The sequence below is a fragment of the Epargyreus clarus genome, unplaced genomic scaffold, assembly GCF_041222505.1.
Source record: "Epargyreus clarus isolate Ecla_fem2 unplaced genomic scaffold, WU_Ecla_fem_2.2 ptg000023l, whole genome shotgun sequence".
In the NCBI taxonomy this organism is placed as follows: Eukaryota; Metazoa; Arthropoda; class Insecta; order Lepidoptera; family Hesperiidae; genus Epargyreus; species Epargyreus clarus.
Window position 1 is genome coordinate 5,541,033 of NW_027332230.1, and position 21,154 is coordinate 5,562,186.

The 21,154-nt window shown below is 34.7% G+C and overlaps 1 protein-coding gene across 1 annotated transcript; it reads right to left on the reverse strand.

Moving 5' to 3' along the window:
• Window positions 1–418: 418 nt before the first annotated feature.
• Coc (cocoonase) lies at window positions 419–4,526 on the reverse strand. The gene is made up of 5 exons (XM_073085965.1): window positions 4,431–4,526; window positions 3,626–3,812; window positions 3,036–3,285; window positions 1,020–1,160; window positions 419–638 (listed from the first exon to the last, which is right to left on the reverse strand). The coding sequence occupies exons 1-5, from the start codon at window positions 4,486–4,488 to the stop codon at window positions 486–488; spliced, it is 789 nt and encodes a 262-aa protein (XP_072942066.1). The 5' UTR covers window positions 4,489–4,526; the 3' UTR covers window positions 419–485.
• Window positions 4,527–21,154: the final 16,628 nt, after the last annotated feature.

Genomic DNA, 21,154 nt, shown 5'->3' on the forward strand with positions numbered 1-21,154 from the left:
ATAATTGTAATTACAGTATGTGCAACGCGAATACATACCACATATTTGAAGGTGGTAGAACCCTTTGTGGTTCGACTCCGGCGGCACCACCGCCACACCTATTTCTACCTAATAACAGCAGTGTTAGGCGCTGCTGTGTTCCGGTTTGAAGGGTGTGGTAAGGGAGACAGACTTTTCCGAGGCGTTCCAGCTTAGTCCTCAGGGGTAGCAGCGCACATGTGGCTGACCTCAGGTAGGAATATCTAATCCTATCTAGGATTGATTACAGATGTCCATGGGCGGCAATAGCCACTTACCATCAGGTGGATTGCATGCTCGTCTGCTACTCCTATAATATATAAAAAAAAACATATTTGCCGAAAATCATGCAAACAATAAATTCATTACTGTAACCCATTTCTTAAATAAAAAATTAAAATACGTAAACAGTGCCTTTATTTACATCACACAATTACCTAAAACAAAGAATATTGTACTAATGGTATTCAAACGCCTGAGCTTATCCAAATCCAATCGCGGACCGCGGCTATATTGGTGTAGACTCCTGGATACCCTGGTCTTGCGCAGCCGACGCCGAAGGATACTATACCCAGCTGTTGCCCACTCGACGTGGATACAGCGGGTCCACCGGAGTCACCCTGATAAAGAGGAACACTTAAATAACTACTCGTAAGTACAGTCGTAATAGACTCGCATGAAGTTTGGATCACCACCAATATCCAAAGTTGTCAAATTTTTGTTGTATTATTTAAAAGTATATGAAGGAATTGGTAAGAGCGATGGACTATGACCTCGTTCTTTCGTACGACAATTACATTTTCTGCAAGATTCGTTACCTTTCCAAAAGTGGAAAAACAGAGTTAATAACGCTGATGTTGTTTTCTTTTTCATTATTTAAAATCATTAACACTCATTATTAAATCAGTGTTGGTCAAGAATACCTACTATTCTTATATTCGTGTTCCAACTAATTTTACCACTTCCATAGAAGGAAATAACTTAATACAAACATAACAAACCTGACACGAATCCTTGCCTCCCTCGGGAACACCAGCACAGAACATCCTATCAGTTAGAGAGGAATACGATCTACGACAGTCCGAGTTAGGGATCACCGGAACATTGAGACCCATTAGAGTTGACGTAGTTTCACCATTTTCCTGAAAAAGCACGTGAGAATAACTGCGTCTGATGGAAATTAGTTATTGGCATCCTAAAAGGAGAATGCCCATTCTTGGTACTGATTTTTAAGTGAAAAGTGAAAATGAAAGTAATTTTAAAATTATTTTTTTATTTTTTTACATACTCGTTGTTTGTCGATCAGAATAGTTTTATTTGAACAGGGGATTCCATTTAAGATAAAATAAGACGAAATGTTGATTGTTGTTCTTGAAAATTAAAATGGCGGTATTTTATACTCGGAATTCATTATTTTAGGTTTTTAAGATTATTTTAGGTTTTTTTACCTACTACCTTTAAAAGTAAATGGAATATGTTAATCGAACTACATTATAGGTACCTACTATCAGTTAAAACCGACCATCAATCTATCGTCGGATATTTTCGATTTTGAGGTTATATAACATTTCGGTAAATAACTTCAGAACCCGGGTGCTGATCTAAAAAATAATTATTGGTGGTAGTATTTGGTTAATTATACATCGTCCACAACAAGTTTCAATTTGATGCAACTCTGGACGACGGTCCATACTTTCATGGGCATTGTCCTTTCTGCAATTGATCCCAATTTTGATGTGAGTCCTAACTAAAATTAGCAAAGTTTTTTTTGTGTTACAAGTAGCAAACACTCAAGTAGATCATGTAGTGTACTTGTGGTAAATAGTACAACACAAAGAATTCCGACCTCCAAATGAATCCTCAAAGTCGGCCATGGATTCATTGCTCCCCATGACAACTAGGTAGGAACGTCTTGTTACAGTGTCTCTCTTTAACAAAGCCTTGTTGTTGTTGTAGAGCATAAGTAAGTTTGAATTAAAAGGAACCATCAACAGCTAAATATCGTCGTAGCGGCACATCACATTTAACTAACAAAAGGAAAACAGTACGTACATAAACAATAAAATACCAATACCGTTCCACAAACGCATTTCAAATTGTCTGTATATTCAAATAAGTAGCATAAAATGCATATACTGTTTACGTGTAAGCTCATTACACGTTTCGAACATGAATTTAATTTGCCATAAACATTAACTGCGCATAAACCACAGGGCTAATTGTTAGCGTTGCAATCAAAATCAGTTTCAAAATATCCTCTGTTTCCGCTGTTCTTGTTTACGAAAGACTTATGGAGAAAAATATTAGATTAACAGATGATTATTTTGTAAGCAACGTTATTATATATTAAGGCTCTTAATAATTTGGTCAAAGAACGGTAATTTTTGTTTGAATGTTTAATTTTATGTAGATATTTGAATAATTGTTTGCGTGAGTGAGAAGCCGTCTTAGATGGTTTATTAATATGCAATCTGGCATTAAATGCCTTTATGTGTAGTTCATCACAGATACGTTACTTCTAATAACTAAGTTGAAAAGCTTCTTGAATACGACTTACCATATACGTTATTACGTATATGGTAAATCGTATTCAAGAAGCTTAGGTATATAGGTATTCTATATGTTTGGTAGATATATTTTCATACCAAGTTTTGAGTACTACTATTAATTTAGAAATTACCGCGATTTTTTGTAATATTTAAATAACAAACGAATATGTGTTCTTAAGACGTAAGTGGCAATTGTGGCTCATGGACATCTACAGTCAACCATAGATTGTATTAGAATCCTACCTAAGATCAGCTACAACTGCTTTGCTACACCTATAGGTTACAATGCCTCTTATAAATGTGTCTCTCTTACCACACTCGTCAATCCAGAACAGATCAATAAATAACTCTGTGTTTATTATGCAGCAATAAGGCTTGGCAGTGATGCTACCGTAGTCCAGAGGGTTCTACCACCTTTGAATATCATTTCCAACGTTCACACGTTCGTCACATACAATATCAACTTACAGAAGTAGCTCCCCATCCAGTCACGTAGACATCAGTACCATTCGCAATAGCAGTGTTGCTTGCCGCCAGACTGATTATCTTAGTGGTGGTGCCGTCGATATTCATGTTCCTCCGAAGCCGGATCACAGCCACGTCGTAGTCAAGCGTCCTGGCATTGTACAGTGGGTGCTGGATATACGTGGTGGTGACGTAGTTGGTACCACCATTGTCTGCATCCGTGCTGCCGGCTCTTACGTAAATCCTCTGAATTCTATGGAACATATCAATCATTATCAAGGAAATACTACACTTCTAATAAACGCTGGGGTGAAGATAGAGCATTTGATAAATCAAAATAAAGGTTAAAGGCTAGAAATACTAAGCCACAGGTACGTTTAAAAATCTTATCGAGAACTATCTGGTATCTATTTACGATCATTCGAACAAAGACAATACTTTGAATATCATAGGAAAGAAGAAGAACATACTTTGTTAATCATTTAACCAACGAGTCACGATAATGAGCTAGGATAATTGATGAATATGAATATGATGATAATGAGATGACAAAAAATTGAAATCATGTTTTTATTACAATAGATAACACTTACCCTTGGACGCAATGTGCAGCAGTGAGGATGTATCTACGACTGATAATGGACCCTCCACACTGATAGTATTCCGTGCCTTTTTGCAGCAGCAAATAGACTTGGTACGGCGCATTCTCTATAGTAGTTTCGGAACCACCTACTATTTTTCCATCAGGGTTTCGTCTGACATGCCTCCTACTCAAACCATCTAAAATTACGACACGATTTCGTCAAAAGAAATAAATGAGTCGCCTTTTTGATCTTTTGATTTGTTATATAAATTTTAATATAGTCCTGCAATTAATGTTTCGATATTTCTTTTAAAAGACGTCGTCTATCCTTTGTTTTGCTCTAATAGGTGTCTAGAGTGAATGCTGATTTAATTAAACACGCCACTATAGTGACCGCTATTAATTTAAAGTTAGAACAGAATGACGTCAAGCGGTCAGCTATAATAGCTTCGTGGCAAAAAATCTTAATGCAATTTTATATTCAGCAAAAGTCCTCTGACTTTTGCTGAACAATGACGAGTATGTAAACGCTGTGTACGAATATAGACATAAATAAATTGATTACAGAGTCGTATTCGCTTTAGTCAAAAATAAACCTAGTTTTAATTATTTGAAAAGAAAAACTGACTTGATTATAGAAGAAAATAAAAAATATATATATCTTTTTAATAATAGAAACATAATATTTTAAAATTAATTATATTTTGTTATTTAAAACATAAATAGCTCAACCTTTTACAAAAAAGTTTTTAGAACTAGTTTCTTTGAATATGAAAGAACAAAAAAGAAAAAAGTAAAAAATTCAAAAATAATACCTTGGAAAGTAAATGATAAAAGAACAAATGCAATAGACCATATATGAAGATTTTCCATAGTTGTTAGTATTTCAGAAATTTCAAAAAATACATTTGCTGAGGATGTTCAGAACTTGTTCACCTATTTATACTATACAACATGGATAATTACAAAAAATGTTACTGATAACGTTACATATACCGATAATTATGTATTTACAGGTGTTTACTGTAATTAAAGAAAAAAATACGAGTGACTAACAACCTTGAAAATGTTTTTTCTCTTTTTTCCTTAACAGCTAATACAGTCACAATGTAAGTTTCAATAACACTGTGTTCTTGAAAAAAAATACAAAAAAGAAACAATTAATGCCTATTGCAAAGTTTAGATACTCGCCGAGCACACGCAAATATGCGAATCTCGAATATATGTAACCTACTTGTGTGTATTCGGCCCTCCTCATGATTCTCCGTGGAGTGTAAGTTTTTAAAGTTAATCAAAAGATTCGGCGTATGTATTCGTGCGCGGTTTTTACATATTCGTCATTGTGCCTAAATGTAGAGTATCTGAATATTGTATATGATCATGATGTATATGATATATAGAAAAAAATTAGTTATATATCACTTGTTATTACATTAGACAATTGGTAGAGAAGTTTTGATATGATTTTGCATATCGTCAATCAATATTACCAAATAAAAAACCTATTTTATTGTGATTCCTTCACACGTTTTATATGATTCATTGATAAAGTTAAACTTTGTTTGTTAAAAGCCTGTCAATTACGATTAAAGTGATAGCTAATGCGTTATTCATTATATTTTTCGTATTCAATAGCTGCTAATAACTGTTATCTATTATGTCCAAAATAACGGAAAGATTATTGAAGGCTTCTTTGCTAAGTAAATATATAAGGTCGATTCACACTGATCAGATAAAGCGTTGGTTTTATAATGATTGTATACAACCCGTTATTAAAATTAAATCTATCCAAATTTTGCTTACCAAGGATCGTAATTTGACATTTATTTGTATATAGGAACTGTCAAATGGTAATCTTTGATGGATAAACGTTGGATAATTAGATTAGTAATATCGAGCGTCACAATAAACCAAATCACTACTTCTATGTTTGTCGATTTATTGTAACACTAGCTGACCCGGCAAACTTTGTACCGCCTCAAAATCTATGTATCAAATATATTTCATATAAAATATAGCCTATGTTACTCGTAGATAATGTAGCTTTCGAATGGTGAAAGACTTTTTAAATTCGGTCCAGTAGTTTTTGAGCCTATTCATTACAACCAAACAAACAAACAAAGTTTTCCTCTTTATAATATTAGTGTAGAAAAATAATATTTAAATAAAAAAAACAAGCAGAATATATTTTTGTACTTTCGTTCTAAAACTTCTGTGCTATTTCAGGTACTCATTTTAATCCATCCATCCATCCATCCATTATATTAATCCATCTCTTTGAGTATTACTTGGTCGTCTTGTATGTAAGGTCCTTTTCACGTAACGTTAGTCATTTAGGCAGACAATACCGATACTATCATATACGGATATATATATATATATTGCTATTGTGTTATAAAATTTAAAAATATTTTTGACGAATGCGACTATCCGGAATTACCAACTAAGCTAAAACAGATATTATAACAATATAAGAGATAATTGTCTTTCCATATTCATTTCGTGGTAGGTTAAGGCCATCTTTATTTTACTAATCTGTTTTAGGCTAAAACATGCTTAGAAACCAGTCATTCTAAACATCAATAACTATTATTAAAAACGTATAGTTCTTTATGGCTATAATTCGAGGCTTCATAAAAATACTCGCGAGAATAAAATCTTTAGATTCGAAAACTTGTAGTAGAAATTTAAATTATTTATTTATTTACACTCTGTATAACAACAGTACCCTTAGTGTGCGTTTTTACGTTTTTAGCAAAAATTACTGTTTTTGTATTTGTTTACGTATTTCCCATACATTTCCAATCAGTTCTGATACAGTCCGCTAGGGGCGCTGATTGGAAATGTAAGGGCAAATACGTAAACAAATACAAAAACAGTAATTTTTGTAAAAACGTAAAAGCTCCTACTAAGGGTACAGATGTTTCTTATCTGATACAATTTCAATATGTTCAGTAGTGATTCACTTAATAATATGTATTCCATTAAATGTATACAGAGTGATCTGATTTCAAAGCACGTTAGCATTAACCAAAGTTCCGAGCCATTTAACGGCAATTATGAACATGATAGCCAATAATGTCACGTACAGACGTGAACTGGGGCCGATCTAAGGTCAAATGAAATTCACATATGAAATACATGCCTGTTAAACCGTAGCTTTGCATAATTTCGTTAAGAAACCGTTTATTGCTCGCCAAACGCGGCCATTGCATTATTATCGATTTTTTTATTTCTATGTAGCGTGTCAATTGAGTGATCTCGGTATAAATAAAACGATATAGCTATCAACTTTCTGTAGTAATTGACACTTTCGTAAAAATACATTCAGCTGATGCAAGTCGAAATGAACTTGGTTTTAGAAACCTGCTCGTAATAGCTATGTTATGATTTTTAATTGTTGTTATTTTTTTCAAATTGCAACACTATCCTCAATAAGCCCTTAAGTTCTCTTCTGATAATTTTTGGTCACTAGAGATTTCTTGCTAAGTATATTTTTGTATATCAATTTTAATTTTCTAGTTATAAAAACTTATTTATATGTAGTTGTTTTTTTTTTCAAATTGCAACACTATCCTCAATAAGCCCTTAAGTTCTCTTCTGATCATTGCCCAAATGATTTCTTACTAAGTATATTTTGTACACTACAGATTTCTTACTAAGTATATTTTGTATATCAATTTAAATTTTCTAGTTATAACAACTTATTTATACATCGAATTAAAATGTATACGAATATACATCTATAATTTCTTAAGTTACAAAATGAATATTAGAAATTTTACGCTCGTAATATAAAACACAAATTAAAACAATTTAATGGAAATGTAGCAACACCTGTCACATCGGAAAATTATTCGACGAAATTAAAAGCAAACGTACATAAAATTTATTATTGCGCTCAAAGCATATTAGCAAATTTAAATCGAACAGATCTTTTGTCCAATAAAAATGTTCAACAAGTGTCAACGTCACTTAAATTGTGATTTATCATATTGTCACAATCAGTCATAGATTAGTAAAGATACTTCGCCGCCTTGAAATTGAATGAAGCCACAAATGGCTTCTTATAGTAAATTCTTTACAAGTAAAAACATTTTTAGAGAAAATTTACGAATAAATAACTGATACTGCGTAATTTACATAATAAATAAATATTTTTTAATAATAATTTCAATTATTTTAACAGTAGTGTTAGGCGCTGCTGTGTTGAAACAGACTTTTCCGAGGCGTTCCAGCTTAGACCTCAGGGGTAGCGGCGCATCTGTGGCCGACCTCAGGTAGGAATATCTTATCTTATCTGGGGTTGATTACAGATATCCATGGGCGGCAGTAGCCACTTACCATCAGGTGGACTGCATGCTCGTCTGCTACTCTTACATTATAAAAAAAAAATACAAAAATTATGGTCAAGACATTAGCCCTGTAAATAAGATTCTGTTTTCGACTCTACATCACACACAATTGTCTTTATTCGATGCCATTTAGTATAACGCGTCGAGCTGAATAACTTTAAGAAATAATTAAATTTTGATATTAAGATCATTATTAGATATAATTTTGGATGAACACAAGTATACGGATATATATTTTATGTTATCTTATTCGTTGTCACGGGACCGATAAAAGCGAAGATGATAGTAAAGTGAGTGCGCGTCGGAAGAAATATTAACACGTGAAAACGGAGATATTTTTTTATGAACGAAGGTGTGTATTCTATTATCTGAACAACATCCGCCAGTACAGACGATTCTAAATTGTCATTCGGGCCCAAACCTTGCAAAAGTTTGTAATTCATTTATGTTACAAAATTAACATAGAGTAAGAACCAAACCATGCTAAATTTTAACACTTAAAGTAACACACATTTTCCGACCAGGTAGTTAAGATTACTTGATTATTTGTTTTGTTTTCCCGATATCCGGTAGTCGACCATCCACAGAAATAAAGAAAACACCGGTTTTATTTAAAACGAAAATAATTTCGTCTTTATAATGTAAATAATAGAGGTCAACAACTCATGTCTTACGAACAGCCCTAATTTTTACTAATATAAGACTACCAACATCCCCTAAAAACGTAGTGCGTATAAAAATATTTGGCCAATGTAAATATTCCACTCCAAATAAATAAGATCAGACCATTTATTAAGCTATCCTGTGTCGACGTAGATTTGTCGACCACTCGTGGCAGTCTAATCCATCTTGGAATAAAAGCAGGATCATCATAAATGGTTTAAGATAATGAAATAAAAGTCTAAGTCTTTTTAGCGAAGACAATTTTTATTTTCATTTGTTTTAATAGAAATTGGATACGTTCAACTGATTTAATATTCTTATGTATAAAATTCTCGTGTCACAATGTTAGTTACCGTACTCCTCCGAAACGGCTTTACCGATTTTTACCAATTTATATATGCATATTCAGTAGGTCTGAGAATCGGCTACTATCTATTTTTCATACCCCTATCACAACGTTTGCCGCGTCAGCTAGTTATTCATATATCTTACAAGCTGTTACAAGCAATAAACATAGTTGACTCTACATTGATTAAAATAATATCTATGACTAACCAAACGCTTTTCTCCACACAAAAGTACCCTTAGTATGAGTTTTTACGTTTTTACAAAAATGACTGTTTTTGTATTTGTTTACGTATTTGTCCCCATATATTTCCAATCACCGCAAACACGGAAAAACTCATGCTAAACGTACAGTTGGGTTAGTAAAATTATCTATATAAATATTACTAAGTATATTGAACTACTAAATATTCTACAAACCATAATACCGCTATAATTCAATACTTTCACAAAATATTTCAGACGTTCTTTGTAGAGTTTCAAAGGTGTACATACTAATGCTTCCGACCCGTTTGTATTGCTCTATGTGACACTAGATGGCGCTACGTGTATTCTACATCACGCTAACGATGTTATCGCGTAGCTTGTATAAGTACCGAGGGGAACTCTGACCGTGTAGCAACGCATCTGTGATTGACTTTATAATATTTTTGTTAGGCACAAGGCTTCTAAACCTTTGTGCTTGGAATTGACTTGAAATAGTCGGTACCGACACGAAAACCGGTAGCGATAATCGAATACTATTCGATTCGGATAGACTGTAACAATATTCGATTCTGGCGATACTGCTTATGAGGTAGTATCGAGTTACTCGAATCTACTATCTAGTATCGATAAAACATAATTATCATATTTTATCATACTCGTAAGAGGAGAAGGAATAACGATAACCAACCTCGGGGGTTTCACCCAAAATTTCGGTGACAACCTTTTCTTTTCGCTGTCTAATTTCTGGGGTAAATAGTCGTCTCGACATTGTGTATAACACCAACGCCTGCCTTTTTTTTTCGCATAACAATTCTGAATGCGGCCTGCTACTACCTCGTGTAGCTTTTGTGTGGTCCGTGTTACAAAAATACTGAGTTCCTAGGGATGTGAGATTAATAGAAAAGAATCGATTCAACAAAAATCGATTTTTCCTTATTCAAAATTAATCGATTTGTCAAAAATCGATTTAAGTAAAATAATAATTGATTTTTGTGACGATTTTTATCGATGTTTTCGAGCCTTCGATATAAATACTTAAAAATTTCGCATCCATTAATAAGTTGTCCTCCTATGCAGATCATTTTTCAACGCCTGATGGTACTATAAAGTTCATACTAACGGTATTAAAAATTTGTCTCGCCAAGAAAATATACTTTACCGTCAATAAATACACATATCGACAGTCTTAAAATAGTGTTAAACATTACAATAAGTTTTAATTAACTTGATTGGCGTAATTTTAATGGTTATTGCCGACGTGACAACTCTACCGAATTGTTTTAACTAGCGTTAAGGGTGGCCCCTTAATCCGCATTGCTCAGTGATGCGAATAAATAACAATAATAATATTGTATTCTGTTCTGATGTCCCTAAATAATATTCAAGGCAAAATGTTTACACAACGATTGGTACAGAATGTACAAATACGATACGCTAAATATATAATAATATCGATTATTGTATATATTTCAAACGTTTCTGTGACGTCCTGTTGAGCACCTGTCACCATAAATAGGGAAACTTGTAAATCAATACGTAATGACAAGTAAATCTTTTGCATCTAATACAGCCTTTGTTGGATGCAAATTAATTGGGATAGCATTTGCTCTATAACAATAATTATAATTCTCTCCGACAGAATGCTTCGTAGCTCGACTCTGTACACTACCGCCAATCCTATTGCTGTCCAATAGCAATGTTTAACGCTGTTGTGTTCCAATTGGAACTGTGTGTTAAAGGAGAGATACTTATATTAGAGCGTTCCGACTTAGTTATTAGAGGCAGCGACGCATATGACTGGCTTCAAGTAAAAGTCCAATTCTATCAGAGTTTTTTGGGCGGTCCATGAGCGGCAACACTTAATACCAGATGCATAAGTGCAAACACGTGCTAATTCTTATAAAAATGCTCCTAATATGTAACACAAAGCAATAAACGATGATCATTATGATAAAATGCATCAGTAAAAGTAACGTTACGCTTCGTAATAAATATGATTGCTCAAACGAGAGTCATTTATGCAATACGGAAGCAATTATACTGATTTTCCTAGAAATACCGTACAAGACGACATAGTTCGCTCTAATTAGAATAGTCACAGTCCAAGCATTAACATTGAAATTCTGCGGTTGCTATTATTCGATGCCTCACTGAATTAATATTATAACTGCACACAGTACCCGCATTCCCATGCAGTTCCGCTTGCATATATTCTTAAATACATTTTTTTTATCCGACTCCACCAGGATATTGTTTTACGCTCATTATTAATAATCAATCTATCTATTGTTTTGTCTACCAAAGATTATATATTTGTCATTTTTTTTAATCTTATCGTATTTAGTGCGTATGTATGCATGAGCTTAATAAGCTAATTTACAGCCTAGTCTTTTTACTAAACGGCTAAATGAAAATTCAGACATTCAGACGAAACAGCGAGGCAAACGACTTGGATCGATAATGTTTAACTAGTTGCCTAGTTTAGTTGTCTTATTAGGTTGATCATCATTTAAGGGTTTCATAAAGCCTAAAGTATAGTATAGTAGCTATTTCATAGTACATTACAGTAATATATGCCAATATGAATTACTTTGATACTTTTTCAGAGTCGTCAGAAATATATGGTAGTATCAGAGAGCTATACGATTTTTTCACCACAAATAATTTTAAGATACTGTAAATGATAAAATGAATTAAAGAAGTTAAGGTAAGTCAAACATTCATATTTGATTTTGATGATCACTCATAACATACAAAAACTGACGCTTAGGTGTTAATGTACATATTATCATAGTTTGTGTGTGTGCGTATGCTAAGTTGCGTATCTACGAGCAGACCGATTAGACCGGTGCTACAACGAAATTACAATTACTAAGGATTTTTTTTAATGTCTATACTTTTATGAGCCAATATTAGCTATACTTATAAGTATCCAGTAAGAAATGCTATAGAACCGCAAACTACAACTACCACGAAACATTCATTTTTAGACAATTATATCTACATACAAACCATATAGGTTTGCAAACCATATAGTATCTTGCATAATTTTTTGTCAATAAAAAAGTACTTTTAGAAGAGGTGGTAGGGGTTGACGTTTTATCTTTTTATTTATTTTTATTTTTATTTTATTGTGTAAGGCATTTAGTACAAATACAATACAATACAATAGGTCAATAACGATACATAAAGTTCAATTAAATGCTACCTTTACAGGTGTTACACATGTCAAAACTTAGTTAAAATGTTCGGATTAACAATAAAGTATTAAAAGTGACGTTGAAAAAAGAACTAAGTATGTGAAATTTGAGTAAATGATTTTGATTTTTTTTATTTGTTTTTAATTAGGAATCTTGCAGTCTGCGCAAAGTTAAATGGTCACTGCTAGTCATGGAGATTAATTTCTAACAAACCTCAGATAGGACAGCTGAAACAAATCATAGAGCCATTACTGCCCCTGAGGATTCAAAGAGGATCACACAAATCAGTAATTATGTGTGTGTGTGTCAAATTATAACACAGAAGTTTATACTACTAATATAAATAAGAAATAGTTGTGACTGTAGTATAACTACATATATGATCTGTGTATATGACTGTGCTACAGTGGTGGTAATACAATTACCCACTGTAAGCCCAATTAACGTCAATTAGACGTTATGCCCGTTCACTGAGTATAAAAATTCTAAGAAATACAAAAAGCTAAAAATCAATAAGCGAAAACCTATTAATTATGGTATTCTAGCGAGTTAAATGTCTCACGATTGTGTAGTGACATGGTCTCCTTTTATGGTGTCCACAAATCAGTGCGTTATCGGGTCAGTCAAAATATAGGCACGTAGACAACTTTAATGGGCATCTAACCTTGTCAAGAATCTATTTTAAGAGGTCAATATGTCATAGGTTACGAGAATTTGTGCCATTAGTTGTTCGCAAAATTTCATTCAAATCTATGCATTTTTTAAAGTAATTCAGTAGCAAAGTTTTTTTTTATAATACACAAGTAGGAGACGTAGGAGACCTGATGATAAGTGGCTACTGCCGCCAATGGACATCCGTATTCAACTCCAGACAGGATTAGATATTCCTACGACTACCTGAGGTCAGCCACAGATGCGCCCCTAAGGACTAAGCTGGAACGCCTCGGATCAGTATGTCTCCCTTACCACACCCTTCAAACCAGAACAAAGCAGCGCTTAACACTGCTGTTATGATATAGAAATAGGTGTGGTGGTGGTGCCGCCGGAGTCGAACCTCAAAGGGTTCTACAACCTTCAATTCAACAAACACAATTGTTTATATTATTAAGCTTTTTAATATTCAAGTAGCCAACAAGTACGCAGTCTACCTTATATTAAGTGGCAACTGATGCCCGTAGATATATTAATCAACCCCATATAAGATTAGGATCTTATCTGAGATCGGGCACAGACACATTGCTACCTACGAGTAAAGACTAAGATAGAACGCCTTATATCAACTCAGCTATGTTTCACACTGCTATTATTAGGCAAAATGGTGCGCCGTATCAGAGTCAAACTATGAGATTATACTTTTTAATGGCCCTCAGTAAAAATGTCTCCTTATCAGCAATTGTTAATACATATTACTTTATATCGTACGGATACCGGCAACTCTCAGTAGCACTACCATGAGTTGGCATAGAAACGCCACTATAGAAATTGTAAATAGAAAACCATTGTCATTTTGCTAGTGAATAACATAACTACTATCGTTACGGTATTTCTTGACAACGTCTGTCAAATTAATGACTCATGGGACCGAATTTGTATGGCAATAGATCATGACATTCGCTTGCGATTTGATTTCGATAGGTTTTTTACGTTACGAGTGGCTCACACTACGGAATTTAGTTCTACCAGAGGCGCTGTACAATTTTTCATACATTTATTTTACGCAGTCGCTAGCGAGTAATACTTTTGTAAACTCATGGTAGTGCTACAGTAGACCCGAGTCATAACGATACAACTTTCCTTGCAACGATTCAAAGTTTTATCCTACAGTTCATGGCTGTTATGTTCTGCACTGATTAAGCTTATCGATGCCGTACGAGTTTTACTAGTGATGTCTTTAGCGGTCTCTTTAACTTTTACATAGTTATCTCGTTCTTCGTTTGTAGTTTTATTGGTGGAAATGGATGAAAGATAAATTTTGTCGTCTAAAGATATGACGCATTGGTATGTTTCTTCTACTTCTTAGTTGTTAGTCGAATGAAAGTATAAGAGTTCTCAGAGATGGGAAGGCATCTGTGCCCGAATTCAGATAGATCTTCAATATTACCTTAGGCGGCAGTGGCCACTTATCACCTGGCATTTTGTACACTCGTTTACTACTTCTTTATAATAAAATAGAACGCGTGCGATGATCCATATAAAATGTATGTATGAGCAGTATTTTATAATATACTGAGATATAATGCAGCCTATTCAGACACACATAAATAATTCTATGTTGTGACATAACAACACAACTTACCTAAAAATTACAGAAAATTGTAATTCAACTGTGGCGAATAACACTACCGGTTATGCTAAACATTACTATGTATATTTCGTCATAAAAGAGCAGTCTAAGCTACTTTATACGATAACGTAAGACCTACCAATACTCCAGTACCCTTAGTGTGTTTTTACATTTGCTCGAAAATAATCACCGTTTACATTTTCGTTCATACAGCGCCCCCATGGACTATATTGGAACTAAAACTTCGCAGTATAAATTTCGAAATAAAAGTAATAAGGGTCTAATTAATTGATTTCAAATAGATATCAATGGCCACTTTACAAGACAGTCTATTCTTCCGTATAAAATAGTTACCTAATTTATATCGTGGTGCATAAAAAAGTACCAGGGTTGCATAAACCGATGCGACATTATTCACAGGAGCGTTCGAACGCCCCCGCAGTCAATCCCTCGGGCCACCAAGGCTGATTACATCGCAGGTTCATTGATATGGCAAGCCGTCCAATTTCTAATTTTATACCTTCTTTCCGTACAGATGAAATGAGATACTTACGGAAACATTTCCTTATGTAACTTCTACCTGATGCTCGAATCTCACTTGGGAAATTAATTTTGCTACGGAATAACTCTAACGCTGTTGAGCGATTTTTTTTTATTTAAATTGAAATTGCGAAAATTTTTATATTCAGTAATAAAAGGTTTTGTTTTTAGACTGGTGGAATACTGAATGGACATAATTAATCAGCAGTCATAATTGTAAATTGGACATTTATAAGCAATCACAATTCTTGATTGATCATGAGTTGCTACAAAATAAAGGGTTAATTAGAAATCCTTATTTGACAGTAGGTATTACTAAACGTCCCCCCAAGGCAGAGCCCGACCAGGGCATCATGCTCGGAGGTCTCCGGTTGTGTTCCATCGGAGATCCTGGAGTTCTCCACCAAGCGCTGAGGACGGCCACCTGGGGTTTAGTGCGGTAAAAATCCCACATAACCCGGCGTCGCTCCCACGTCGTCGGGTACCTTTTGAAGGTTTCCCCCTCGAAAACAAAAAAAAAGTATTACTAAACGTAAATAAAAAATGTACTCATACTAAGTGTTGATTCTAAAGCAAACAGAGCAGCTGGAATAATTCAGCAATTGATTTTTACTTTTTTATATTAGTAAATATCTAAAATTCTTATTTATATTTGAGTAAAGGTAATAATTGCGTAAATAAAGATAAATAATACCCTGACACTTATATAATATGCCAATGACAAACCAGAAAGCGTTTCTATGTTTGTCGTTTAAATAACACTTCAAAAGCGACATTTGTTACACTTTCCTATCTAGTGCCCTGTTGTAAATGTGAAGTTACGTACGAGTAGTTACACACTTGTGTTGAAGAAAGTTAAAAGTGTAAAATAAATATACGTTATGGTATTATTTTACATAAGGACACTACATCACATATGAATATGGGAGTAGAAGACGAGCATGCAGTCCACCTGATGGTAAGTGGATACTGCCGCCCATGGACAATCAACCCCAGAATAGAATTAGATATTCCTACCTGGGTCGGCTACAGATGCGCCGCTACTAAGTACTAAGCTGGAACGCCTCGGAAGAGTATGTCTCCCTTACCACACCCTTCAAACCAGAACACAGCAGCGCTTAACACTGCTGTTATAAGGCAGAAATAGGTGTGGCGGTGGTGCCGCCGGAGTCGAACCACAAAGGGTTATACCAACTTCAAAATATGACCTCAAAATATTATATGACCATCTTATTGACCAAAAATATTCGTCTAAATACCTATTTCTGTATTTTGAAACAAAACCCTTAAACGCAGCTTGTTGTAACAGTTAAATAGTAGAGATCGTCACGTAAGATTAAAGTGTTTTACCCCATCAATGCTACTTTCTCTCTCATCCTCTTACTAATATGAGTTAGTGTGCGTGCGACTATCAACATTCAAGCAGACGAGCATCGTGCGCGATCGGTTGTATAACATCAAGACTGAAGGCGTGCAAGTTTAATTATTTTTTTTTTTGTTTTGTTTTAAATTATACGTGACTTGCCTATATCCCTTTAAGGTAGTTAATATGCAATAAAGATTAATGATTCTATTTATAATACGCGTACACGTATATATTTTTATTTTCCTCAAATATTTCTTCTCGTCTTGTAAAAAGATATTAATCAAATTATATTTAAAAATAAATTTATTATTTATTTAAATCCTGATCTTACAATGCTTATGCGACCAAATATTTAAGTCGTTTAACCGATTAGTAGAAATAACAGCGAATTTAAATAAAAGTGAAATAAATCACCAAAGCATAAAGTTTTCGAAAAACTTTGCCTTCTTTATCTCCAAAAAGGACAACGTTGGGTGTTTTATCTTCAAATTTATTGTTATCAAAAGGGTTTGCGTGTTTAAAAAGGTAAATAAAACTAAAATTTTGGAAAGATTTGTGGCGTATTTTTTGCAAAACTTTTTTCGGTGTGAGGTGATTTATTGGGACAGTAGCGTATTGATGTCGTATATCTTTAGATTATGTATCCTTTTAAGCTTCTAGTCGACTGTACCTATGCGTTATTCACCCAATGTGTATTATAAAGGTCCAGTATGGTGCGACCGGAAGTAACACCGCTACACCTATTTCTAACGTGAAGTAGTTTTTGAGTGTCGATGAAAGTGTGTGGATGCCGACATTGCCGACTAGCTTACATACAAGGCGACTATTTTAGTCCTCTGCAGTAACAACGCATCTGTGCACGACTTCAGATAAAACCTCTGTTCCACATAGAGTTGATTACACATGCATATGGATGTCAGTAGCCACTTACCATGGTTGGTTGCATACTCGTTTGCAATGAAGGTGGTAGGACCCTATGTGGTTCGACTCCGGCGGCATCACCGCCAAACCTATTTCTGCCTTATAACAGCAGTGTTAGACGCTGCTGTGTTCCGTTTTGAAGGGTGTGGTAAGGGAGACATACTTTTCGGAGGCGTTCCAGCTTAGTCCTCAAGGGTAGCGGCGCATCTGTGGCCGACCTCAGGTAGGAATATCTAATCCTATCTGGGGTTGACTGCATGCTCGTCTGCTACTTCTGTATTATAAAAAAAACTTTTACCAAAGCACGAGTAGTTATTGTATTCTAAGATAAGAACTACTTATACTATAAGTTGTATCCTAAGAAGTATAAAAACCTGTGTACAACATGGACTTAGTTACACATGTATATGGACAGCAGCGGCCACTTAGCATAAGGGTGACTGCATACTTTCCTACTTCAATCAAATTCTTATATAGCCAACGCACACATCAGACAAGATTGAGATTGATTGACAGTGTGCATCCACCTTTATTCCCCTTCCCCTTGCTACCATAAAAGTCCTGTCACAGCCTTGATTTATGATATCCATCGCCCTCCAGCAATTTATGTGCAAACAACAAGTTACGTAAAATATTGAACGATGAATGCAATTAGTCCTTCAGTCGCAAGGGAACAATCTACGTGCGACCTCCATGCTTCCGTGATATATGCTACCTAGATTGATTTATGGTTTTACTGGAGAGATTCGTAACAGTGTGTAATTAAAATGTATAATGAAATAACGTTAATGGGATTTAAAGTAAGGTAATTACAGTGCGATTCCCGTCAGGACAGGATTTTTTTGTCTTCAAACCGACAGTTTTTTTTAAAGTATATTTTCTTTGGTGATGAGCCTAAGACAGCAGTATAATAATTTCTTTAAGTCAGTAACTTAAATTAATCCAAGTTCGACCTCCGGACAGAGAAAATTCTCTATAAATTGAAATCTTTATACTAGTTTGGATGTGGCTACGCTTATTTTTATATGTTCAGTATTTCTGTAACATAATTTGATAAATATTTTCTTCTCTGCATACTGGATCATTGGGAGTTAGGTTTAGGTAAAAATATACATTCTAATCAGAGCTGCGGCTGTGTTCCAAAATAAATTAACTTCATCTCTCCTGGGAGCAATCTGTTCAAGATCACCGTCCACGTGATTTATTTCATGTGTAATCTACCGCAATTACAATGATATCTATGGCTACAATCCTTTTTAAGCATCGATGTCTTCCTAAAACTTTTTAAAAGATTTACGTACCAAACGAACACGCAACTCACCTGAGAGTAAATTATCACTATTATCCACAAACATCACTTACCGACTTCATTTAAAATAGGGATTCTATCTGAAGCCAAACACAGATGTGGTGCCACACCTAAAAACTAAAACGGTCGTCATATATGTAACTAAGCCGGCATCTACAACTTTCCACCAAGCGCAGAAGTGCTTAACGGTAGAAATAGGCGTGGCGGTCGTTTCTCCCTGGTCGAACTACACACGTTCTCTCTTTAAAACTTGAATGTCCCATGTAAATTTTGTATATAGTTACGCATCCTGACCGATGAATCCATGTGACGACTATCGACAACCAACTGTGAGATGTCCATTGTCCACAGGCCACGAGCACTTACAATCTACACTAATATAGACTACATACTTAATTAGATTTGTTTAATAAAAACACTCATACCTAATTCTTATACAGTATTTCCATCTACATCTGAGAACAGTTACCATAAATTCACAAAAGCCCATATCTTAACCAAATAGTATAAAAATAATAAGTAACATTTTATAGCCATTCGCCGAAATAGTAGCGAACCAATCCCACAAATATTTAGGTTTAATGCCTTTTGTGTGTTCCCAAAACCTCTCCATATTTTTATGCTGATAGATCGAACAAGGCCCAGCTAAAAGTGAAGGGTCCTGTCAGTCAAATTCATTCAATGCGCAGTTCAAAAGCTCGTTTCAACCAGATTGTTCTGATAGTTTTTTGCTAGTACCTATTCATTTTTTGGCATCAACTTCCAACCAATTTGACAAAAGACGTGCCAGTCGTAGATGAAATATAAAGGTTTTCTTGATACGGAACCACAAACTTTCTATTAGCTTATTTAAAGATTATTACTTTAGACAACTTGCGTGGCCATCTTGGTAATGGATGTTGGCTTGCAGTCCTTCGAGTCCTAGGTTTGATTCCTGTTCAGGCAGACATCTAAAAGAGCAAATTGGTTTTATATTGTCTTATGTGCGTCTATGAAATATACGGCACAGGAAATCATAATGTAGAGATAATTATAACCGTTGTAATATTGGTTGCAAGTTGATTAAATGCCCCTTTTCCTCTCCCAATCCGTAATTTTTTTTTTCCCCACACATTGCTAACCTTTATAAAACAACTATTTTGTAAGAGAGATAATGATCGTAACAAGTTTTACCGACCGACATCCAACACGTTAATTTTTATCATAAAATCACTTTCTCGCCAGTATTTTTGTATTTACCAAAAACGCTAAAATATTTTTTGGGAAATATCACATGTTTTAATCTCTCTCTCCACACCTATTTCTGCCTCAGCAGTATTAAGCACTGCTGTTCTTGTTTGGAGGGTAAGTAAAAGGGACATACTTTCCGAGGCGTTCCAGCTTAATCCTCAAGGGTAGGTGCGCATGTGTGGCCGACCTCAGGAATATCTAATTCTATCTGGGTTTGATTATAGATGTCCATGAGCGGCAGTAGCCACTTACCATCTGATGGACTGCATGCTCGTCTGCTGTATATTATAAAAAACCCATATTTAACGATTTTATTAAATGTCAAAGGAACCCTAAAATCTAGCTATACGTCTATGACATTGCCGCCCGTCGATCACGGTCAGGTTGCTCGAAGGCTGTATCGGCTATTGAAATGCCTTGCCTTATGTGAAAACGTAAAGGTACGGAATTTATCTAGTGCGAGGTATTTAATTTCTCACATAGTAATTTGAACTATTAAGTATTCTTGAATATAACTTAATTATATTTTTCCCCGATTGCAGAGGGTTATGTTTACCACGCTTTTATTAGGTTGTATGTATGTATGTATGAAACGGAATCTTTGAACTCGATTTTACCCACTTTGAACGGTCCGCTTAATTTAAAATTTTGAACCGATGATACATATTACCTATACGATTTAATCATTTTATCCCATTCTCCTCATCAGGATCATCAGGAATCAGGATTAACGATTATTATCTTTGTGCGATTTTAGCGTGGTTTTTAGTTTTTAAACTATAATTTATTTAGTGTATGTATGGATGTTTTATGTCATTATTCGGCACGTTCTACAACGTTTGAAGTTCAACCTCTCAATTTGAGCGCCCCAAGTTGCATGCACACATGCATGGTTGAGCTTTTTAAAGTGTGTTATTAGAAATGCGTCATTTGTTTTAACAGTAAATGAAAATATCGGAAAAACCTTATTTTTTTTTTTTTTTGTCGAGGGGGAAACCTTCAAAAGGTACCCGACAACGTGGGAGCGACGCCGAGTTATGTGGGATTTTTACCGCACTAAAACCCCCCCGGTGGCCGTCCTCTGCGCTGCGTTGAGGGCTCCGGGATCTCCAAAGGAAC